At 43.2% G+C, this 25,397-nt stretch overlaps 1 protein-coding gene across 4 annotated transcripts in view; it reads left to right on the top strand.

The window, feature by feature from the left end:
• The first annotated feature begins 11,598 nt into the window (after nucleotides 1-11,598).
• The window catches only part of ADGRE1 (adhesion G protein-coupled receptor E1), a 57,298-nt gene continuing 43,499 nt past the window's right edge, over nucleotides 11,599-25,397 (top strand). For all 4 annotated transcript variants that reach the window (XM_034997000.1, XM_034996998.1, XM_034996997.1 and 1 more), the window contains exons 1-2: nucleotides 11,599-11,676; nucleotides 14,008-14,061. In XM_034997000.1, coding sequence (XP_034852891.1) covers nucleotides 11,646-11,676; nucleotides 14,008-14,061 — 85 coding nt within the window. In that variant the 5' untranslated portion in view covers nucleotides 11,599-11,645. The remainder of the gene's footprint in view (nucleotides 11,677-14,007; nucleotides 14,062-25,397) is intronic.

The raw sequence follows: 25,397 nt of genomic DNA, 5'->3' as shown, positions 1-25,397 counted from the left end.
CTCCCCCTCTGATTTCCCCCCTTCATTCTTCCCCTCCTGCTATCATCATCATCTTCTTCTTCTTCTTCTTCTTCTTCTTCTTCTTCTTCTTCTTCTTCTTCTTCTTCTCCTCCTCCTCCTCCTCCTCCTCCTCCTCCTCCTCCTCCTCCTTCTTCTTCTTCTTCTTCTTCTTCTTCTTCTTCTTCTTCTTCTTCTTCTCCTTCTCCTTCTCCTTCTCCTTCTCCTTCTCCTTCTTCTTCTTCTTCTTCTTCTTCTTTCTTCTTCTTCCTTTTCTTCTTCTTTTTTTAACATATAATGTATTATTTGTTTCAGAGGTACAGGTCTGTGATTCAACAGTCTTACACAATTCACAGTGCTCACCATAGCACATATGCTCCCCAATGTCTATCACCCAGCCATCCCATCCCTCCCACCCCCCACCACTCCAGCAACCCTCAGTTTGTTTCCTGAGATTGAGTTCCTCATATCAGTGAGGTCATATGATACATGCCTTTCTCTGATTGACTTATTTCGCTCAGCATAATACCCTCCAGTTCCATCCATGTTGTTGCAAATGGCAAGATTTCATTCCTTTTGATGGCTGCATAATATTCCATTGTATATATATACCACATCTTCTTTATCCATTCATCTGTCAATGGACATCTTGGCTCTTTCTACAGTTTGGCTATTGTGGACATTGCTGCTATAAACATTGGGGTGCACGTACCCCTTCGGATCCTTACATTTGTATCTTTGGGGTAAATACCCAGTAGTGCAATTGCTGGGTTGTATGGTAGCTCTATTTTCAGCTTTTTGAGGAACCTCCATGCTGTTTTCCAGAGGGGCTGCACCAGCTTGCATTCCCACCAGCAGTGTAGGAGGGTTCCCCTTTCTCCGCATCCCCGCCAACATCTGTCATTTCCTGACTTGTTAATTTTAGCCATTCTGACTGGTGTGAGATTGTATCTCACTGAGGTTTTGATTTGGGTTTCCCCGATGCCGAGCGATGTTGAGCTCTTTTTCATGTGTCTGTTGGCCATTTGGATGTCTTCTTTGGAAAAATGTCTGTTCATGTCTTCTGCCCATTTCTTGATCGGATCATTTGTTCTTTGGGTGTTGAGTTTAAGAAGTTCTTTATAGATTTTGGATACTAGCCCTTTATCTGATATGTCATTTGCAAATATCTTTTCCCATTCTGTCAGTAGTCTTTTGGTTTTGCTGACTGTTTCTTTTGCTGTGCAAAAGTTTTTAACTTGATGAAGCTCCAATGGTGCATTTTTGCCCTTGCTTCCCTTGCCTTTGGTGATGTTTCTAGGAAGAAGTTGCTGTGGCTGAGGTCGAAGAGGTTGCTGCCTGTGTTCTCCTTTAGGATTTTGATGGACTCCTGTCTCACATTTAGGTCTTTCAACCATTTGGAGTCTATTTTTGTGTGTGGTGTAAGGAAATGGTCCAGTTTCATTCTTCTGCATGTGGCTGTCCAATTTTCCCAACACCATTTGTTGAAGAGACTGTCTTTTTTCCATTGGACATTCTTTCCTGCTTTGTCGAAGATTAGCTGACCATAGAGTTGAGGGTCCATTTCTGGGCTCTCTATTCTGTTCCATTGATCTATGTGTCTGTTTTTGTGCCAGTACCATACTGTCTTGATGATTACAGCTTTGTAATAGAGCTTGAAGTCTGGAATTGTGATGCTGCCAGCTTTGCTTTTCTTTTTCAACAATCCTCAGGCTATTCAGGGTCTTTTCTGGTTCCATACAAATTTTAGGATTATTTGTTCCATTTCCTTGAAAAAAGTGGATGGTATTTTGATAGGGATTGCACTGAATGTGTAGATTGCTCTAGGAAGCATTGACATCTTCACAATATTTGTTCTTCCAATCCATGAGCATGGAACGTTTTTCCATTTCTTGTGTCTTCCTCAATTTCTTTCATGAGTATTTTATAGTTTTCTGAGTACACATTCTTTGCCTCTTTGGTTAGATTTGTTCCTAGGTATCTTATGGTTTTGGGTGTAATTGTAAATGGGATCGACTTCTTCATTTCTCTTTCTTCTATCTTGTTGTTGGTGTATAGGAATGTCACTGATTTCTGTGCATTGATTTTATATCCTGCCATGTTACTGAATTCCTGTATGAGTTCTAGCAGTTTTGGGGTGGAGCCTTTTGGGTTTTCCACATAAAGTTTCATATCATCTGCAAAGAGTGAGAGTTTGACTTCTTCTTTGCTGATTTGGATGCCTTTGATTTCTTTTTGTTGTCTGATTGCTGTGGCTAGGACTTCTAATACTACGTTGAATAGCAGTGGTGATAGTGGACATCCCTGCCATGTGCCTGACCTTAGGGGGAAAGCTCTCAGTTTTTCCCCATTGAGAATGATACTTGCTGTGGGTTTTTCATAGATGGGTTTTGTGATATTGAGGTATGTACCCTCTATGCCTATACTCTGAAGAGTTTTGATCAAGAAAGGATGCTGTACTTTGTCAAATGCTTTTTCTGCATCTATTGAGAGGATCATATGGTTCTTGTTCTTTCTTTTATTAATGTATTGTATCACATTGATTGACTTGTGGATGTTGAACCAACCTTGCAGCCCAGGGATAAATCCCAGTTGGTCGTGGTGAATAATCCTTTTAATATACTGTTGGATCCTATTGGCTAGTGTTTTGGTGAGAATTTTTGCATCAATATTCATCAAGAATATTGGTCTGTAATTCTCCTTTTTGATGGGGTCTTTGTCTGGTTTTGGGATCAAGATAATGGTGGCCTCATAAAACGAGTTTGGAAGTTTTCCTTCCATTTCTATTTTTTGGAACAGTTTCAGAAGAATAGGTATTAATTCTTCTTGAAATGTTTGGTAGAATTCCCCTGGGAAGCCATCTGGCCCTGGGCTCTTGTTTGTTGGGAGATTTTTGATTACTGCTTCAATTTCCTTAATGGTTATAGGTATGTTCAGGTTTTTTATTTCTTCCTGGTTCAGTTTTGGTAGTTGATACATCTCTAAGAATGCATCCATTTCTTCCAGATTATCTAATTTGCTGGGGAGCCAAAGGCAGACGCTTAACCGACTGAGCCACCCAGGCACCCTATATATTATTTTCCCCTGGCCCTGGAGTTTTACAGTCCTGTGTGCTCTATAAACTTGGTGTTCCCCTGTTGTTTCAGCTGGTCTTCTGGGAGGAGGCTGCTAAACTGATTCTCAGCTGTCCTTGCAAGGGGGGCGGGGAGTTGCACTGCCCCTTGCCAGGGGGCCATGCTCAGTGTAAACTACTCTATGTGACCTTTTTCCCCTGCAGGCCTTCCACCTCTCTAGAGGATGAAAACAAAAATGGCTGCACTATAATCTGAATCCCCAGAGCTGAGATACTGCAGTCCCCTCTCTTCAGCAAACCCTCAGGTACAAGCCGTCTTCACTTTTGTGTGCCAAACTCTGCAGTCTCCTGCAGTGCACCCTGGCACCAATCCTCCTGGGGGAATGGAGGGAGGGTCCCTGCGTTTTTGTCCTTTGCAGTACGCCCACACTGTGAGTGGTTGCCTGGTCACATGAGCTCCCATGCTGCCCCTCCCAGGGGAAGGTGGAGGTCCTCTGCTCTTCTATCTTTTGCAAGGCCCTGCAAGAAAGCTATCACTTCATCATGCTGTGGTTTGTGGTTTATGGCAAACTGAGCTGAGAGCCTCATCCAGGCTCACTCACCCTAACTGGTTTCCTCTTGCCAATGCTTGGGAACTCTGCCAGCTGAGGCATCCCCATTCTTTCTGTGACCCCAGTGATCCTGGGACCACACTGTCCCATGAAGGATTCTGCCTGGCTTCACCACCTGAGCACCTTTCAGGAAGGGACATCTCTCACTGGAGCATATTTCTAAAGGTTCTGATTTTGCACTCTGGGGCTATATAACTTTCCGGTAGCCATCTTATAGAGGCTTCCTCCCCTCCACCAATTATCTTCTGTTATATTGCCTCAGATTCATGTCTCCACACTTCCTACCTTGCAAATAGTGGTTGCTTTTCTATTTGTAGAATTCCAGCAATTCTTTTCTTACATCTCAGGAGAATTCATAGGTATTCAGAATGATTTGATAGTTATCTATCTAAATTCAGGGGACCAGATGAAACGAGGTCCCCTACTCTTCTGCCATCTTGCCTCCCTTCAGAATTTTCTAGAATTTCCTGTTGGACTGTGTGATGGTTAATTTTATATGTCTGCTTGGCTGGAGTCTGGTGATCAGTTGTGTGGTCAAACACAAGTCTAGAGGCTTCTGTGAAGGTATTTTAAAGATGTGATTAACATTGAGATCAGTGGACTTTGAGAGAAGCTGATGACCCTCCATAATGTGGGTAGGTATCATTTAATCAGTTGAAGGCCTTATGAACAAAAACTGAGGTTTCCCAAGGAAAAAGGAATTCTGCTTCCAGATTAGAACATAGAAATCTAGAAATCCTGCCTGAGATTCAAACCTTCGGGCTCAAGATGGCAGCATCAACTCTTTTTTTTTTTTTTTAATTAACATATAATGTATTATTTGTTTCAGGGGTACAGGTCTGTGATTCACCAGTCTTACACAATTCACAGCGCTCACCATAGTACATACCCTCCCCAATGTCCACCACCCAGCCACCCCATCCCTCCCACCCCTCTCCAGTCCAGCCACCCTCAGTTTGTTTCCTGAGATTAAGAATCTCTTGTGGTTTGTCTCCCTCTCTGGTTTTGTCTTGTTTAATTTTTCCCTCCATTCCCCTATGACCCTCTGTCTTGTTTCTCAAATTCCTCATATCAGTGAGATCATATGATATTTGTCTTTCTCTTATTGACTTATTTCACTTAACATAATACCCTCTAGTTCCACCCATGTCATTGCAAATGGCAAGATTACATTTTTTGATGACTACATAATATTCCATTGTACATATATACCACATCTTCTTTATCCATTCATCTGTTGATGGACATCTAGGCTCTTTCCATAGTTTGGCTATTGTGGACATTGCTGCTATAAACATTGGGGTGCATGTGCCCCTTCAGATCACTACATCTGTATCTTTGGGGTAAATACCCAGTAGTGCAATTGCTGGGTCATAGGGTAGCTCTATTTTCAACTTTTTGAGGAACCTCCATGCTCTTTTCCAGAGTGGCTGCACCACCTTGCATTCCCACCAACTGTGTAAGAGGGTTCCCCTTTCTCCACATCTTCATTGGCAACATCAACTCTTAGCTGGGTCCCCAGCCTGTTGGCTTGGCCTACAGATCTTGGGCTTGGCAACTCCCACAGTCAGGAGAACCAATTCCTTGGGATTCTTCTGTTGCTTTTGCTTCTCTGGAGAACCTTAATATAGAATTCTTTGAGTATTTACTCTTTTGTGTCCTTTATGTTTGGCTTCTTTTCCTTAGCACAGGCTTTGAGATTCATTCATACTGTTGAGGGTCCTAGTAGTTCCTGCCTTCATCATATACACATATCTGTCTGTCCATGGATGTCTGAACGCTGTCCAGCATTCAGCAATTGTGAACAAAGCAGCTGTGAACATTTATGTATGCGTCCTTCTATGGATATATGCTTTTATTTCTCTTGGACAATCACCATGTGGTCTGGTGATCCCACTTCTGGGTATATAACCATAGAAAATCAAAACCAAAATTCTTTGATATATAATCAAATAATATCAAAAAGATAATCTGCACCTCCATGTCCATTGCAGGATTGCTCACAATAGCCAAGACATGGAAACAATCTAAGTGTCCATCAATGGATGAATGGATAAAGAAGATGTCACACACACACACACACACACACACACAGAGGAATATTATTTAGCTATGAGAAAGAAGAAAATCCTATCATTTGTAACAATATGGGTGGACCTTGAGGGCATTAAGTGAAATAAGTCTGACAGAGAAAGACAAATGCTGTATAATATCACTTACATGGGAAATCTAAAAAAGTGAAACATGTAGAAACAAAATAAGATGGCCATTGCCAGGAGTGGGGGTAGTGGGGGAGATGATGAGACATTGGCCAAAGGGTACAAACTTGCAGTTAGGAGAAGAGTGAGTTCTGGGGATCTAATGCACAGCAGCATGATTATAGTTAACAATACTGTATGATATACTTGAAAGTTGCAAAGATACTAGATCTTAAATGTTCTCATCAGAAACAAAATCTAGCAATTATGTGACATGATAGAGGTGTTAGCTAATGCTCTGGTGGCCATCAGATTGCAATATATAAATATATCAAATCAACACATTGTACACCTTAAGCTTAAGAAGATATGGAAATATTTCCATTCTAGTTGGCAAGTGGTTATGACTCCAAGCCAACTGTATATCTAGACTTTACCATAAAATATCCCATGATCCAGCTGCTGATGGGTTAGTGGCTGGCACCAGAGGTGGCCCCTGGATCTTGTCTGAGGTTCACAGCCAGCATTGATTCTGATTGATCAGTGCCCTGCTTAGACCAGGTATCTTATACTTTGTATATCACCTTGTAGGAGTGCTGACAATACCGGCTCCACCTCTGGTCCTCCATCTTGCTCCTGCCTGTGCATTGACCTTCCTGGGGACTATGTGTTTCAGGCCCCATGGAGGTTAATGTATGCTCTGACCAGGAAGTGGGAAGGCTTGTTCTGATCTTCCCTAAAATGATGCACAGAAGGTCTCATTTTAGGCAACCATTAGAGGTTCTCTGGTGCACAACAGCCCCACTGTAGGTAACTACCCTACGACCTCACCACCATGCCCTTTGCTCCATAAAAGCTTGGGATTGAGTCTGGACTGGGTGGAGAGTAGCTGTGGAGAGTGGCTGTGTACCCCGTGGATAGTCACCTGCCCAATCCCCCGGTCAGTAAGTTACCCTGGACACAATTCTGTGTAAGTGCTATGGAGAAGCTTGCTTTGTTTTTCTGTCTTAAAGTGCCTTCTTAATAGCATAGAGGACCATAGGGGAAGAGAGGGAAAACTTGAGTGGGAAGAAATCAGAGAGGGAGACAAGCCAAACAAGACTCTTGACTCAGGGAAACAAACTGAGGGTTGCGGAAAGGGAGGTAGGTGGGGGGATGGGATAACTTGGTGATAGGCAATAAGGAAGGCATATGATGTGATGAGCACTGGGTGTTATATGCAATTAATGAATAGTTGAACACTACATTAAAACTAATGATGTACTATATGTTGGCTAACTGAGCACAATGAAAAAATAAATAAAAACGTCCCTTCTTGGTCTGGAGGATACATTACTGACTCTCCCCCACTTTCTAACATACCTGTTTATAAAAATGTTAACATAGTTGGCCCTTGGTTGGGGTCTGGGAGCTTGGACCCTGCTGTGAGGATTCTTGTGCACCAGGTTTGCTGGGGAGGGTATTTAGCAGAGGCAGGGTGAAGGAAGCTGGGTGGGACAGAGAAAAAGAACTAAGCAAGGAGGTGCTCTCAGCTGGAATCTAACCTCAGCCTGATCCCATGGGGAACTGGGAACCTAAATACCACCATGAGTTTATCTTACTGTGGGTCTGGCCTTTTGCAGCTCTGTGACCGTGGGTTACTAGCTGGGTTGGGTCTGAGGGTTTGTGCAGGCACTGGGGAAGGGGAAGCTGTGAGCTGTTAGGCAATGCTCACAGCAGCTGGGGGATGGGTGCTACACCTGCTAAAGGGTGGCTGTAGGGCATCAACGGCATCCACTATGGGGGCTTCAGTTGGTAGAAGATGACTATCGTTTTGGGGGGAAGGGGAGAAATGAGGCCAGCAGGGGAGACCAGTGTAAGACTAGGCAGGGTCTTGAGTGCCATATTAACAAGCTTGGAGTCCATCCTGAGGATAATAGGGAGCCATGGGAGGATTTAGAGTATAGGAGGGACATGGTCAAGTTGGGTAGGGCTGTCCTAGAGTAGCCCTGTCACATTCAGTGTGGGGAAGAGTGACACCTCTGGAGCTCCTCCAGGCTGATTTCTTCAATCTTAAGTGTCCCTTATTTTAGCCTTTGCTGGGAAAGACATAAAAGGTTAGGCTTACCAAACCATGTGGCTAGAAACTGCATTTCCTCTACTCCATCCTTCCTCTTCTCCCTCTAAGCCTGTCCTCTGACTGACAGGATCTCTGAAGTGCAGATTTTATAGCCTTGGTTAACTGTTTGGGGTTTAATAAAGGGTAACAGTCATCTTGTGATCCTCCATCCCTGACCAGGACCCCAGACCCATGTATAGGTAGAATTACAAGGTTCCCCCAATACTTTCCTGCCAAGTTGTCCACATCCAAATCCCTGGAACCTGTGACTATGTGACCTTACATGGCAAAAGGGGCTTTGCAGATGTGATTAAGGCTCTTGAGACAAGGAAACTCTGGATTACTTGAGTGGGCCTAATGTAATCACAAGGTCCCTTTTAAGAGGGAGGGAGGAGGGCCAGAGAGAGAATGAGAGAGGGAGATTGAAGGAGAGAGGGAGGGAGATTGGAAGATGCTACACTGCTGGCTATGAAGACAGAGGAAGGGGCCTTCAGAAGCTGGAAAGGACAAGGAATGGATTTCCCCTGGAGCCTCCAGAAAGAATGCAGCTCTGTTGATGTCTTGATTTCAGTCCCTTAAGACTCACTTGGGACTCTGACCTCTAGATCTGTAACGTAATGAATCTGTGTCATTTTAAGTGGCTGTTTGTGGTGCTCTGTTATGGTGGGGGCAGGAAAGTCACATGTCCTCATCCCATGTCCATCCCCATTCTGAATGTCAGCTATTCCTTCTGTCTCAGACTCCCCACTCACCAGATATTTCCCCACTTCTGCTTGCCCTGCTTCCTAAACTTCTCTGTCTTCACAGCCCCCACCCTAGACCAGACTACCATGCTTTTCTCTCTCCCGGAAGCAGCCCCAGCCTTCTCCATGGTTCCTGCCTGGTCCAGCGTGCAGCAGTTGTAAAACCCAGCCTGCCCCTCACTCCCTTGCTGAAATCCCTTCTGGTGCCCTGAAGATCAAGTCCAAACTCATCCACATTAGAAGGTTCTGCATGAAATGATCTTTTCTGGCTTTTCCAGTTCAGTCATCGCTGGTACCAGGTCTTCTATGAGTAGCCATGACAGCTTAGCATAGCAAAAGAATAATGTAATAACAGTGAATATTAGAGAGCATTTAATCTGTGTCAGGCAGGATTTTGTGATTTTATTATATTAAACTTCAATCCCTGTGAAGCTGGTGTTGTCTTCATTTTGCTGATGGGGAAAATGGATTCTAGGTATACTAGTTGTCTCTTGCTGCATACCCTACTACTCCAAAACAGGACAGCTTTAGACAACCAGGTTTTATTTTCCTTATGGTTTCTGAGGGTCAGGAATCTGGAGGTGGCTCAGCTGGGTGGTTCTGGATCAGGGTCCCCCCATGAGGTCACAGTCAAACCGTTGGCCACAGACCTCAGTTCCTCCTCATGTGGGCTTCTCCACAGTGCTGCAGAGTGACCTCACAACATGGTGATGGTTTTTCCCCGGTGAAGGATTCCAGAAGGGGAGGGCAAGCAGGAAGCCACAGTGACCCTCTGAACCTCAGATGTTCACATGGCACAGTGTCACATCCTCCTTTTCCTGTTCACCAAGTCCAGCACACTTTCAAGGAGAGCAGGATTAAGCCCCTCCTCTTGAAGGGAAGAGTATCAAAGAATTTGTGAATGAAGTTAAAACCACTGCATTTGTTTGTCTGCCTCTAGTGTCCACACCTTGGATGCACTGACCAAGGAGTATAGAAGAAAGTGCAAATCCCAGAAGTTGCTCCCAGTTGGCAATATTACCCCACATTATGGAATCCCCTCCACAGCTATCCTTTGGGACATGACCTACTGTCACTCCCATTCTCCAGATGAAGAAACTGAGGCCCAGAGAGGCAAGTCACTTCCAAGGTCACTTTGAGAATATCTTGCAAAATCAGGATTTGATCCTAGGTCTGATTCTAGCTCCTGTGGCCATAATATCCAATACTTGGAGTTTTTCCTGCATGCCAGGTTCAGTTCTAGGCACGTCATGTGTGCCCACTCCTCAGAGGCTCACACCAGTGCCATGAAGTAGACCTGTTATTATTGGGTCTATTTTACAAATGGGAATGTTGAGGCACAGAGAGATTAGAACTTGCCCAGGACCACACATGACTAGGAAGTAGAGGATATGGGATTTGAACCCCTGGTGATCTGGTTCTAGAGTCTGTGTATACTACAGTGCTTCTCCTAACACAACACAGCTTTTGTTTATCCTCTTTCTTGGTGAAATTTGCTGTTTTTGTGCTGGCTCTTAACTACAACCTCACTGGGTAGAGTCCCTTGATGCACACACGGGGGACCATTGATGGATCTTCTTCAGTGATCATAACTGCAAGGTGGGTATTTTGCTTTGCACAGAGCAAAAGGGAGAATGCAGAAACATGTGGGGGCTTTTCTTCCCAAGAACTTGGGGCTGGCCTTTGTGCCTCATTTTTAGCTTGTGGCAGATGCTTTTGGTGCCTACTCACACCTGTGACCCTCAATCCCTTGGGTCACACTAGGCCGACTATCAGCTGCTGCATTTTGTTATCAATGGGGTTACACTCTGGTTATGCACATTCTCTCTGCTAGGAGGCCAGGCCCAAGGTGTTGTGGGTTGATGTGGGCCTCAATGCATGACCGGCAGTAGCTGGTTCATAGATACCCCAGCTCTGTTGCCCCTCTGTTGGGGTAACTGAAGACTACTTTGGGCTGCCTTTCAGAGATCCCCAGTGAGATTGAGCTCTAATGCAACTTTCTAGATGGCATGGCCACCTGGGATGCTTTCCCATCCCAATCTCACTCCCCACCCCCCCCCAGCTGGAGTTTTCTGGGGTCACCTCCCTGATAAACTAATTTCCCTAGAATCCTGGTCTCAGCATCTGCTTCTGGGGACCCTGGCCAAGACATTACCAGACCTCCATGTGTGTGAGATTGTGTGTGCAGGTGTGTTAGGGCTGGGAATGTGGTAGAGTGCTGCTGTGCAGGGGTCAGATGTAGGAGAGATGGAGGCATATGGGATGGTTCAAGTGCTAGACCTTGGAGCCAGAGGGTCCTGCATTCAAATCTTGACTCCAAGTAATCTTGGACAAGTCCTATCCCCTCTCCATGCTTCAGTTTCATTTTTAATTTAATTTAATAATTTAATTTAATTTAATTTTTGTAAAATAGGTGGGGGTCAGAATCCTTACTTGATGATATTGATGTGATGTGATGAAATTAAATTTTGTTGGCAATGTGTCTAGCATGGCACCTGGTCCATGATGGCTGTGGTGGTTATTTGTGTGGGACATTCTGGGAAGATAACTTTGAGTCTGGGATTTGCTTCACTGGGGACAAGTGGTGGTAGTATATTTATGGTTGGGGGCAATGAAAGAAGGTTGAGAGGTGGCTGTTGGTGGGGAAAGAAAAACAAGTGTGGAGGAAGACGAGCAATTGGAGAAAGGGAGAACACAGTGACACATTAGCCAGACCAACTTCTCTTCATTCTGGCAGAGAGAAAATTAGGGGTTTGCCATGCTGTCCTCATTCAGTGGCAGGCAATTCAGCAAAAAGGGCCGTCTTGCTCTGGTGGCGTTGAGCAATTCTGGCTCCACCCCTCCCCTCTTCCCACACATTCTGTTTACTGAAAACCCCAAGACTGAAGAAGAGGTTCCCTCTTCGAATGAGAGAAACACGGCACCATGTGGAGCTTCAGCTTTCTCCTCTTCTGGGGTGAGTGTGGGGATGAATGGTGATGGGAGTGTTGGGGGAAGCCTGCACTGGATGTAGACTGTAGGGAAAAGGGAAGGACATGAAGTATCCAGCCAGAGACCCCAATTCTAGGTTGGATACTGCCAATACCTTCATTGGGGGACCTTTGGCAAAAATCACTGAGCATAGGGAATTCCATCTGTCAGGGCCGACTTTCTTTATAGTTATTCATTTGACCTGTAGTTCCTGAGCAACTATTATGTGCCAGATGCTGTTGTAGGCACTGAGGGGAGAGCAGTGGTAAACAAGCAATTCCTGCTGTCATGTGGCTGACATCCTCGTGGGAGGGACAGGTAGAAAAGAAGCCACTGGCCATAACAGCAACCACCCACCTAGCACTGTTTTAAGTTCCTCAGATAACTTCACAAAACTCCTCCAAATACTGGGTCACTAATAGCCCCATTTTACAAAGGAAGAAACTGAGGCAAAAGATATTAGAAGACTTGCCCAAGACTACTTAGCTAACTGGGGGTAGGGCGGGCAGTCTGACTCCAGAGTCTGTATGCTTTATTGCTTATCACTATGCCATGCTGTCCCAAATAATAACTACGCAAAAGCATCTCAGGCAGTGATAGTGCCACAAAAGAAGAGAGTAACCGGGGGTTATGTTGAAGGGGGAAGTCAGGGAAGACCTCTTGGAGGGGGTGACATTTGTGCTGAGGCCTGAGCTGTGAGATGGAGCCTCCCTGTCTGTTCTCTTATTTCCCTTTCTTCAGGCGTCAGTTTTGTACTGGTCTTGTTTATGGTCTATGTTGTGGTTTTCTTCCTGTCTTTCAAGTTTTTTTTTTTAATTTAATTTAATTTTATTATATGATGTCAGTCACCATACAATACATCATTAGTTTTTGATGTAGTGATCCACGATTCATTATTTTCGTATAACACTCTGTGCTCCATGCAGTACGTGCCCTCCTTAATACCCATCACCGGGCTAACCCATCCTCACACCCCCTTCCCCTCTAAAATCCTCGGTTTGTTTCTCAGAGTCCATAGTCTCTCATGGTTGTCTCCCCCTCTGATTCCCCCCCCCTTCATTTTTCCCTTCCTTCTCCTAATATCCTCCATGCTATTCCTTATGTTCCACAAATAAGTGAAACCATATGATAATTGTCTTTCTCTGCTTGACTTATTTCACTTAGCATAATCTCCTCCAGTCCCATCCACGTTGATGTAAAAGTTGTCTTTCAAGTTTTTGTCACTGGTTCAAATCTATGAATGAGAGAGATGAGCACTGGCTGTTATACACAACTAATGAATCATTGAACACTACATCAAAAACTAATGATGTACTATATGTTGGCTAACTGAACATAATAAAAAAAAGCCAATAAATCTATGAATGAGGGACAGTATTTTGAGCAACAAGTGTGGGCTTCCTAGGCTGTGGTCCAGTGCATCTATTTGTGGAAGAGAAAACTTAGACCCAAAGAGATTAAATAACTTTTCCAAGGCCATGCAGTCAGTAATTAGTGAAGCCAGATTTTTAAACCCAAACATTTTGACTCCAGAGTTGGTATGCTTAAAAACAGTGTTCTGTTGCCTCTAAAATAATTAACGAGCAGAATTTTATTTGATGATAATGAATGGGAATATCAGGGGTTTGGGTCTGTGGGATTTGTTGACTGGCAGGCTTAATTAGAAGGAGCAGGTAACTCGTGGACCACAAATGCAGGAATGCCGAGTTGTTGGTTTGGGGTGTCAGGGCTGGTATTAGCTATTATTGCCCCTTATTCTGCCCTGAGGTTTTTTAGCAGAGTAGTGATGATGACATTGATGGTGGGGATGGTGGGGATGAAGGTGGGGGTGGTGGAGGTCGGGTAGTGGGAGTGGTGGGGTTGGGGGTGGTGGTCATGGGGGTTGTGGGGGTGGTGATGGGGGTGGTGGGAGTGGGGGTCATGGAGGTGGTAATGTCAGAGAAGAGCTAAATGCCCGGGTCTGCACTGCCTTTTAGACACTTTTTTTTTCATCTTTCCCTAAGAACCAAGTTTTGCCCTTTTGGGGGAAGATGTCATTTCTTTTGAGAATACATGTTTTAGGGTGTATTTTTGAAGATCAGCTGGAACTTTGTTTGTAATTGAAAATAAAATTAAGATAATACAAACAAAATGAAAAAACATAAAGTGCAGAAAAGCAGGAATGGCTGCTGTGAGTATTACATGAAATATTGTATGTTTGTCATTTAGTTGGATATCTCATCAAACTTATTTAAACGAGGCCATTCCAGGAGTACTTTTCAGGTTGAGCACATTGCTTCTTGATGGTTCATGGTGTTTTTCTTTTCTTTTTTCACAGAGTATTGTGGTATATTCATCTGGGTTATGTTCCCATTGGAATCAATGACAGATGGTAAGTGGGTCAAAGAGAATCCATATGTTCAATGTGTGGGAGGATGTTTTCTGGGGAGGAGACCCTTCTGTCCCAGGAGGCTGAGCCATGGCTGAACATTTGCTGGGAGCTACTTAGTGGCAGAGCAAGGGATAAATAATATCCAGGTCTCCCAGTTCCTGCTCCAGGCACTTACCTTTGTGCCTTGGATTCACTGTGTGACCTCAGGTGAGTCACACAAAATCTCTCTGATTGTCACTTTCCTCAGCTGTGAAATACAGTTAACACAGGTTCCTATCCCAAGGGTACATTGTGAAGCTTAAATCAAAAGAGGTAACTTTGTTACCCACCTGGTATATGGATGAGAGCTTCATAAATGGTAGTGTGGTGGGAATGGGGATGAAATTTACTCAAACTACAACTCAATGTGGAAAGAATGCATTTTAAAAATGTATTAAGTGTTCTCATTTTCTATATAAGCTGCTGCTGGATGGAGAGGAAAAACGTTGCCAGTTCTTCAGGTCCTTAGTGTCTCAGTCCTGGCTCAGCCTTATTTGGGAAACTCAGTTAATCTTTCAAATTTCTTACCCTACTCTTGGTCCTCCCAAAATGACGGCTGGGTGTTAGAGTAGGGGCAACTACGGGATCTTGTGGCTGTCAAGGGTGGACTCTGGATGGGATGTTTTGTCTACCTGTAGAGCATGGCCCCACCTTGCTTGTCTGGTAGTACCCTTTGCAGTTCTGTACCCCCCAGGGGTCCACAAAGGAGCTTCTGCTTTCCATGTTCAGGCTATAGGAACCCAGAAGAGTTTTCTTGGACCTCCTACTGGCTACCTTCCTCTGTGGGTTCTAATCTTTGGCTCTCATACCCTGTTGGATATGATAGCAGCAGAAAGGAAACTTCTCTTCTAGACTGGGAAATTCTGCCTGGCTTTTGTTGGGAGAAGTCAGGCCCTAGCCTTGATACCCCTAAATTCACCCATTCCTGTCCAGAAGTTTCTGAGGTGAGGTGGCAGAGGAGTAGGGCTCCTGGTGGGTTCCTCTCATCTCTCTTTATTAGCTTCCTACAATGTTTTCTCTTCCCTTGTGATAGGTATTTCCCTTATACCATGGCTTAATGAAAACTCTACTTTCCAGTCCTTCAAGCCTGGTTACTGCAAAATCTTTTTATTGAGATATGACTGACATATAACATTGTGCACGTTTAAGGTGCGTGCATGTTGATATGATACACACGTATATTGAGAAATGATTATCACCATAGTGTTCACTAATATCTTCATCACCTTATATAGCTACCATTTTTTTTCCTGGTAAGGATATTTAAGATCTACTCGTAGCAACTTCCAAGTATACAATACAGTATTGTTAACCAGAGTAACCATGCTGTACACTAGATTCCCAAAACTCTTTCATCTTATAAGGCTTTGCTTTCAAGGCTATTGTTTTGCTGGGAACCCAAACATCCAGTTTGGTAATTAAAACCTGAACATTACTGTTTGGCTTTCATGTATGTCTCCTGCTAAGACATCTTAATTCTTCCTGAATGAGAGTAAATCTTTTGGCAGAATGTGTTGGGAGAAGGGGCTCACAACCATATAAGTGGAAAAGAGAAAATCGTATCACTATATTTCCAAAAAGGTCACCTTGATAAAAAAAAAATCGATCATTATTATTGATTCCAGAAAGCCCTTGGCTGGTGAGGAAGTCATTGTGTGACTCTTCACAGCTCTGGGACCCAGCCTGGGCCTGATACTGCACAGGCTAGTTAGGTAGATAAATAAATAAAAGAAAGAATCTGTGCCTCACATAGAGAGTGTGAGAGATGTTATAGTCAAGGCACATACAAGGAATTTGTAAGTGGGAATTCCAAAGGCTTAAATTTGAGAAAACTGGGCACTACTGGAATTAAAAATTATAAACACAGGGATGTTAACTTTGTGATGGTTCATCAAAGTGCACACTTACAATATTTGTGCTTTTCTCTCTATATCATACTTAATGAAATACTATGAAAATGCATAAACACTTTGACACAGCAATTCCTAATCCAGAAATTTATTCCAAAGAGATATTTGTATAACGTACAGAGATACCTCACCATACTCAAGGATGTGTTCATTATACTATTCCGATAACAACTTGGAATAATCGATGTTTGTTTACATGAGGGACTGGTTGGATAAAACGTTGTGTTTGTTAGAGTAACCCTAGCTACTGTAACAAACCCAAAACTGTCCATGGCTTAATAAAAAGAAATTTAATTTTTGTTTAAGAGTCCAGTGCAGATATTTCTGGCCAGTGGGTGATTTTTCCTCCAAACAGTAATTTGGAGACCCAGACTCCTTCTGTCTTGTGGCTCAGCCATTTGAGGGTCTCGGAGTCTTCTGCAGACCATGGCCAAAGGGAAAAGAAACAGTGGAGAAGGCACACCCACTTTCTAAAAACCGAGGTCTGGCAGTGAGGCGTGTGGTATTTGCTCAGGGTCATAGGACCATACCTGGACACAAGGTGCGCTGGGAAATGTAGTCCATGGTGGGTAAGCTGCCTGCTAGTGACAATTCCATACCATGGAAAGGGGAGTGTGGAGTTTCTGCTTGAACCTTTGGCTATCAAGACATCTCTGGCACAGTTCATGCCTTTGGACACAATGGAAACTACACAGTTAAAAGATTTTATTTATGTATTTCAGAGAGAGAGAGAGAGAGAGAGAGAGAGAGAGAGAGCACGAGTGGGGGGAGGGGTAGAAGGAGAGGGAGAAGCAGACTCCTCGTTAAGTGGGAGCCCGAGACAGGGCTCTATCCCAGGACCCTGAGATCATAAGGTGAGCTGAAGGCAGACACTTAACCAACTGAGCACCCAGGTGCCCCAACTTTCATAAATTTAAACTCAAACAGCCATATATGATTTGTAGCTACTGTTTTGGAGAACACAGTGGATTGTATATTGTATGATCTCACTTGTGTTAAGAAAATTGTGTGAATTTATAAATTTATTCATATTTAATAATATACTTGCATGACTGAGCCTGTGAATAATAGGACTTAGCCTGGAGGGGATTCACTCTAAGCTTTTGACAGTGATTTCCTCCAGGTATAAGGATGGGGGACTGAGAGATCTTCACTTTTAATTTTATATACTTCTGCATTGTTTGAATTTTTTTTACAAGTAATTACTATCTTCTTAAAAAAAGATATAAACAAAACAAAAATGCACGAAAATAAGGATGACCATCTGCTTTTGGTCAGTTTCTGTAGAAGCAGAGCCTGATAAGATTTTTGTGTGAGTAATTTATTGAGGGAGGACTGTCAGGAAGTGCTTGCAGGGGAATGAGGGAAGTAGGACAGGGCGGAGGAGAAACTAGCCTCCCAGAAGGTATTTTGGGAGAGTTTCAGCCACAGCCTGGTCTCACAAGGAGCCCTGGAGTGTGAAGTGCATCCCAGAGGTTCACCTGCTCAGATGCAAGGCAGAAGCTGTGCTGTAACTCACCTGCACCTGTCTGCCAGTCATTGCCTGGGGGATGGGTATGCCATCCCGGTAAAGCAGATGGGGGGTGGTGGATGCCAAGAGTGGCCACTATCCCACCCCTTCTTACCTGGCAGTTTGTGAAGGGCTCATGAGCTGATGTAGGAGAATCCCCAGGAGGAGACTGGGTTTTCCCCTTCACATACCCACTCCTGCTTTCGTAACTTGCTGCTGTAATCACTGGCACTCGGGGAAATACGGAGACTGGCTGGCTCACGGCCACTTTCAAAGGGATCTGATGGCTTCTCATTGCTCTGCTTGTGGGCTGGTGACAGCTGCAGAGCATGTGTTCTGGGAAGAGGCCTCCCAGACTGAAGGCAATTAGACCTTGGACAAACACCTTCAGCTCTCAGTTTTGATCTGATTAATGGGTATTGCAATGACCCCCTACACATACCTGACCCCCCTCCCCCCGCCACCTGATGGGATAGTTGTGAGGACTTGACTCCATGTGCAGTTGTTAAGAGGTGGGTTCTGGAGTCATACTTCCTGAGTTTGAATCTTGGTTCCAGTGCTCACATATTTCAGCAAATTCCCTAAAACTTCAGTTTCTACGAAAATGAGGGTCAGAGGGGTTAATCCAACTGGGTTTTGATGAACATTATATGAGGTAAGATACAGGTACCAAATGGTACCTGGAACATAGCAGGTGCACAATTATGTCAACCCTCCCTCTCCTCAGAGAAACCTAAATTTTCTGGTTCGTACTGGCTGGGCCAAAGCTGTAGTGAGTGGGTTCAGTCAGGGCAATGGCCAGGACCCCTGGATGCCCTGCCAACCTTCACCCATTCTAGCTGCTCTTCTCTTTCCTTCTGACTGGTGGTGTGACCCGGGGGAGGCTATGCAAACATATCTGTTTCCACATCTGTAAAATTAAGTCCTAATGTTTACCTTGACATAGGGTGACCAACTGTCCTGGTTTGCCTCTGACTGGGAGGGGGGTTCCCGGGACTCTGGACTTCTAAGGATAACACCAGGAAAGTCCTGGGAAAACCGGGGTTACTAGGTCAACCCATCTGGAAGCATTATTGTGGGGCCTGCAGGAAATGCATGGAAGGGGCCTGGTGCTTGGGGGGCACCAATGAAACAGAAGCTCTAGTTCTATCTTTAAAAGTCTTTTTTGCCCCTTGGAGTCTCCTCATGCTTGGGTCAATTAGGTGATCATCCATTAAGTTGTTTGGCTCATGATTGAGGATCATGTGTCTGTCTCAGGGGGATTGTTGAAGGGGTTTCCTGGCTTCTTGCCCTTGCAGTGGCCACCAGAGGACACCAGGGAGTGCCCAAGTCAAGTTCCGCCTCTTCTGCCCACAACCCTCCAGGACTCCCACCACCCTGGGGTAAAAGCCCAAATCCTCCCGGAGGCCCCCAAGGCCCGACATGACCTGCCCTGTCCCCTCCCTGCCCTGCCCTGCCCTCATCCCTCTCTCCCCCTTGCTTACTCTGTTCCAGCCACACACCCCTCCCTTGCTGTTCCTCCAATACCCCAGGCCCAGTCCTGCCCCCGGGCCTTTGCATGAGCTGTGCCCTCTGCATGGGATGCTCTTGCCCTACATATACACTTGGCTCTCTTCCTCACCTTCTTTATATTTCAGCTCATGTGTCATCTTCTCAGTGACTACTCTTATTTTTGACGTTGTATCTCTCACCCTCAACTCTCCAGGTTATCAGCTCTGTGAAGGTGGGGAATTTTGTGTGTCTTGTTCCACTGCTGAATCCACAGTGCCTAGAATAGTGCCTGACATATAGCAGGTGTTTGTATTTGTCAGAGTTATCCAGAGAAACAGAACCAATAGGATGGATACATATAGATTAAAAATTTATCATAAGGAATTGGTTCATACAATTAGGGAGGCTGGCAAGTCCTAAGATTTTTTTTTTTTTTGATGGCTTAAAACAATAGAAATTTATTATCTCACAGTTCTGCAGCCCAGAAGTACCAAATTAAGGTATTGGCAAGACCATACCTTCTCTGAAGTTTTCAGAGAACAATTCTTCCTTGCCTCTTTTTATCTTCTGGTGGTTGCTTATATCCTTGGCATTTCTTGATGTATGGACACATTGTTCCAATCTCTGCTTCATCATTATATGGCATTATCCCTGTGTGTCTCTGCATTCAGATTTTCCTTTCCTTATAAAGACTTCAGTAATATTGGATTTGGGGTTCACTCTAACCCAGTATGAACTCATCCTAACTTGAATATATCTGCAAAGATCTAATCTCCAGGTTATGTCTCATTCGCAGGTTCTAGGTAGACATGAATTTTGGGGAGCCTGCTATTTGAACCCAGTAGAGTTGATATGACAATTAGGTGAAACACTATACAAACTGTAAATACAAGTTGATTCCATTTCTCAAATTTCTAGTTGTTAGATAATTTTTATGTAGATCTAAGGAAAGGAATTATTCATTCAAGAACTACTTTTATAAGTTGTAAAAAAATCATTTACTAATTAAGAAAAAATGAGATAATTCCTACCCCAAAATAAAGTTACAAAAGAAGACAAAAGAATTTTATGTCTAGTATGACATTTCATTATGTAAAATTAACTCATTTTAGAAAATCTATAGTCATGGGATGTATGAGGCAGGAATTACAACATATTGAACATCAAGTTTAATTTTCCATTAGTTATGTTGATGATTAAATTATGTTGATGAGATAGTGTGCCCTTGAGCCAAAGCTTAACAGTCCACTTGCAAGTTTTTTGGGGTTTTTTGCTTTTACTTTATTTTATTTTTTATTTATTTTTTATTTTAATTTTTTTATTATGTTATGTTAGTCATCATACAGTACATCATTAGTTTTTGATGTAGTGTTCCATGATTCATTGTTTCTGTATAACACCCAGTGCTCCATGCAGTACGTGCCCTCCTTAATACCCATCACCGGGCTAACCCATCCCCCAACCCCCTCCCCTCTAAAACCCTCAGTTTGTTTCTCAGAGTCCGTAGTCTCTCCTGGTTCATCTCTCCCTCAGATTCCCCCCTTCATTTTTCCCTTCCTTCTCCTAATGTCCTCCATGCTATTCCTTATGTTCCACAAATAAGTGAAACCATATGATAATTGACTTTCTCTGCTTGACTTATTTCACTTAGCATAATCCCCTCCAGTTCCATACATATTGATGCAAAAGTTGGATATTCATCCTTTCTGATGGCTGAGTAATATTCCATTGTATATATGGACCACATCTTCTTTATCCATTCATCTATTGAAGGGCATCTCGGCTGTTTCCACGGTTTGGGTATTGTGGACATTGCTGCTATGAACACTGGGGTGCACATGGCCCTTCTTTTCACTACATCTGTATCTTTGCCCAATAGTGCAATTGCTGGGTCATAGGGTAGCTCTATTTTTAAATTTTTGAGGAACCTCCACACTGTTTTCCAAACTGGCTATATCAACTTGCATTCCCACCAACAGTATAAGAGAGTTCCCCTTTTTCCACAACCTCTCCAAAATTTGTTGTTTCTTGCCTTGTCAATTTTTGCCATTCTAAATGGTGTAAGGTGGTATCTCAATGTGGTTTTGATTTGAATTTCCCTGATGGCTAATGATGATGAACATTTTTTTCATGTGTCTGTTAGCCATTTGTATGTCTTCTTCAGAGAAGTGTTTGTTCATGTCTTCTGCCCATTTTTTGACTTATTTGTTTTTTGGATGTTGAGTTTGAGAAGTTCTTTATAGATCTTGGATACCAGCCCTTTGTCTGTGGTGTAATTTGCAAATATCTTCTCCCATTCCATGGGTTGCCTCTTGGCTTTGTTTGTTGACTGTTTCCTTTGCTGTGCGGAAGCTTTTTATCTTGATGAAGTCCCAAAAGTTCATTTTCACTTTTGTTTCCCTTGCCTTTGGAGACATGTCTTGAAGGAAGCCCTGTGGCCAATTTCGAAGAGGTTACTGCCTCTATTCTCCCCTAGGATTTTGATGGATTCCTTTCTCACCCTGAAGTCTTTTATCCATTTAGAGTTTCTTTGTGTATGGTGTAAGAGAAGGGTCCAGTTTTGTTCTTCTGTATATAGCTGTCCAATTTTCCCAGCACCATTTATTGAAGAGACTGTCTTTTTTCCATTGCATATTCTTTCCTGCTTTGTCGAAGATTATTTGACCATAGAGTTGAGGGTCCATATTTGGGCTTTGTATTCTGTTCCATTGGCCTATATGTCTGTTTTTGTGCCAGTACCATGCTGTCTTGGTGATCACTGCTTTGTAATATAGCTTGAAATCGGGCAACGTGATGCCGCCAGCTTTGTTTTTCTTTTTCAACATTTCCTTGGTGATTCGGGGTCTTTTCTGATTCCATACAAATTTTAGGATTGTTTGTTCCAGCATTTTGAAAAATGCCATTTGTATTTTGATTGGGATGGCGTTGAAGGTATAGATTGCTCTGGGCAGCATAGACATTTTAACAATGTTTATTCTTCTGATCCATGAGCATGGAATATTTTTCCATCTTTTTGTGTCTTCTTCAATTTCTTTCATAAGTGTTATGTAGTTTCTAGAGTATAGATCCTTTACCTCTTTGGTTAGGTTTATTCTGAGGTATCTTATGGTTTTGGTGCTATTGTAAATGGAATCGTTTCTCTAATTTCTCTTTCTACAGTGTGTTGTTAGTGTATAAGAAAGCAACCGATTTCTGTGCATTGATTTTGTATCCTGCCACATTACTGAATTGCTGTATGAGTTCTAGTAATTTGGGGGTAGAGTCTTTTGGGTTTTCCACATAAAGTATCATGTCATCTGTGAAAAGAGAGTTTGCCTTCTTCTTTGCCAATCTGAATACCTTTTATTTCTTTTTGTTGTCTGATTGCTGTTGCTAGGACTTCTAGTACTATGACCAAATGGACCTCACAGATATATACAGAACATTCCACCCTAAAAAACAGAATACTCATTCTTCTGGAGTGCACATGAAACTTTCTCCAGAATAGACCACATACTGGGTCACAAATCAGGTCTCAACTGATACCAAAAGACTGAGATTATTCCCTGCATATTATCAGACCACAATGCTTTGAAACTGGAACTCAATCACAAGAACAAATCTGGAAGAAATTCTAACACTTGGAAGCTAAAGACCATCCTGCTTAAGAATGTTTGGGTCAACTAGGAAATCAAAGAAGAACTTAAACAATTCATGGAAACCAATGAGAATGAAAACACATCAATCCAAAACCTATGGGATACTGCAAAGGTGGTCCTACGGGGGAAATACATAGCCATCCAAGCCTCACTCAAAAAAATAGAAAAATCCCAAATTTACCAACTAACTTTACACCTCAAAGAACCGGAGAAAGAACAACAAATAAAGCCTAAGCCATGCAGAAGAAGAGAAATAATAAAGATTAGGGCAGAGATTAATGAATTAGAAACCAGAAATACAGTAGAGCAGATCAAAGAGGCTAGAAGCTCGTTCTTTGAAAGAATTAATAAGATCGATAAACCACTGGCCAGACTCATCCAAAAGAAAAGAGAAAGGACCCAAATTAATAAAATCATGAATGAAAAGGGAGACTAACACCAAGGAAATACAAACAATTATTAGAAATTATTATCAACAACTATATGCCAATAAATTAAGCATCCTGGAAGAAATGGATGCCTTCCTGGAAACCTATAACTACCAAGACTGAAACAGGAAGAAATTGACAACCTGAATAGAACAATAACCAGTAACGAGATTGAAGCAGTGATCAAAAACCTCCCAAAAAACAAGAGTCCAGGACCTGATGGATTCCCTGGGGAATTCTACCAAACATTCAAAGAAGAAATAATACCTATTCTTCTGAAGCTGTTTCAAAAAAATAGAAACCGAAGGAAAACTCTCAGACTCATTCTATGAGGCCAGAATTACCTTGATCCCCAAATCAAGCAAAGACCCCATCAAAAAGGAGAATTTCAGACCAATATCCCTGATGAATATGGATGTGAAAATTCTCAACAAGATCCTAGCTAATAGGATCCAACAGTACATTAAAAAGGTTATCCATCATGACCAGGTGGGATTTATCCCTGGCATGCAAGGGTGGTTCAACATTCAAAAATCAATTAATGTGATAGAGCACATTAATAAGAGGAGAGAGAAGAACCATATGGTCCTCTCAACTGATGCAGAAAAACATTTGACAAAATACAGCATCCTTTCCTGATTAAAACTCATCAGAGTGTAGGGATAGAGGGAACATTCCTCAATTTCATAAAAACCATCTGTGAAAAGCCCACAGTGAATATCATTCTCAATGGGGAAAAGCTGAGAGCATTTTCCTTAAGATCAGTAACACGACAAGGATGCCCACTCTCACCACTGTTGTTCAACGTAGTACTAGAAGTCCTAGCAACAGCAATCAGACAACAAAAAGAAATAAAAGGTATTCAAATTGGCAAAGAAGAAGTCAAGTCCTAAGATCTTTGGGGTGACATGCAAAGGTCCTGAGATCAGAAAGAATTTGGGGAACTGAGCAAAAGTGAGCATGGCTAATGGGACAAAGTAGAAGATGAGCTGGAGAGGTTGGCAGGTGCTGAGTCACACAGGGCTGGGTTGCAATTCTGGTTTGGGGTGGGTTTGAGTTATGAGCAATTGAGCCAGAGGAAGAGGGTAATGGGAAGCTCAGATGAGAGACCACAAGTGACAATGTGCTGGAAGTTTGCAAAGAACAATGTTGCCTTTGCAGATGAAAGAGGAAACTGTTAATGAGAAGAGGTACAACTAAGATGTCCTTCAGGGAAAGGAAATAAACAAGGCATATTGTAAGAAGTGAAGAGCCTGACTCTAAAGACCCAGAGAATAATCCATCCCTTAAAGTTTTTGCAGCACTTTATAAAGTGCTTTCCCACTCTACCAATCAATGTTGGCATTACCGTTTACTCCTCTTTCTTTTACACCCCACACCCAAACCATTGGCAAATCCTGTTAACACCACCTTCAGAATAAACCCCGAATCTTGTGCCTTCCACAGCTCCCAGTGGGGTTGCATCCACCATCCTCGCTTACCTGGACAGGTGCAGGCAACTCCTCCCTGGTCATCCTGCCCCTCTACAGTTCATCGTCCAGCCAGGGGCCACAGGATCCTGTTAAAACCTCAGTCCTGCTGTGTCCTGGCTGTGCTCAGACACCTCGTGGCTCCCAATGCTCTTCATAGAAAGCCAGAAGTCTAGCAGATCTAACATGATCTGTCCATGTCCAGACCTCCAATTTCCCCCTGCCCACCCTGCTCCAACCACACCGACCTGCTTGTAACTCCACCAAATCTCCAGGCGTGGTCCTGCCCCTTCATGCACTTACTGTTTCCTCCGCCCTAGGTACCTTCATAGCTCACTCACCTCCCTCTGGTCTTTGTTCTAATGTTAGCTTCTCAACAAGGTCTTCATTATTGAGCACCGACTGTGTACTGGGCACTGTTGTATGCACTCAGCACACAGCAGTGAATGACACAAACACAAATCTTTGCTTTCCAGAAACTCAAAGTCCATCAGGGCAACAGACTTAATCACAGAAGCTTTTACAAAGAATTGTCTTAGAAATTGCCTGAAAATTGATTCCATTTCCACCCAGAGCTACCTCTTCTTGGGTGAAAATCCCTCACTTCAGGTTTCGACAGGCTTGGTGCTGCCACTCAACAGCTGTGTGTCCTTGGACAAGTTACTTAACCTCACTGAGCCTCAGTTGTCCACATCTGTGTAATGGGAATTGTATTGGTATCCTATGGCTGCCCTAGCAAATTACCACAAACTTGGTGACTTCAAACAACAGAAACATTACCTTATGGGTCTGGAGGTCAGAAGTCCAAAGTGGGTCCCACTGGGCTAAAATCAAGATGTCAGCAGGGCTGT

This window comes from Mirounga leonina, unplaced genomic scaffold (genome assembly GCF_011800145.1).
Source record: "Mirounga leonina isolate KUSES-001 unplaced genomic scaffold, KU_Mleo_1.0 Mir_94, whole genome shotgun sequence".
Classification (NCBI taxonomy): Eukaryota; Metazoa; Chordata; class Mammalia; order Carnivora; family Phocidae; genus Mirounga; species Mirounga leonina.
The sequence above is the reverse complement of the archived record's forward strand: the minus strand, read 5'-3'. Positions and strand labels throughout refer to the sequence as shown.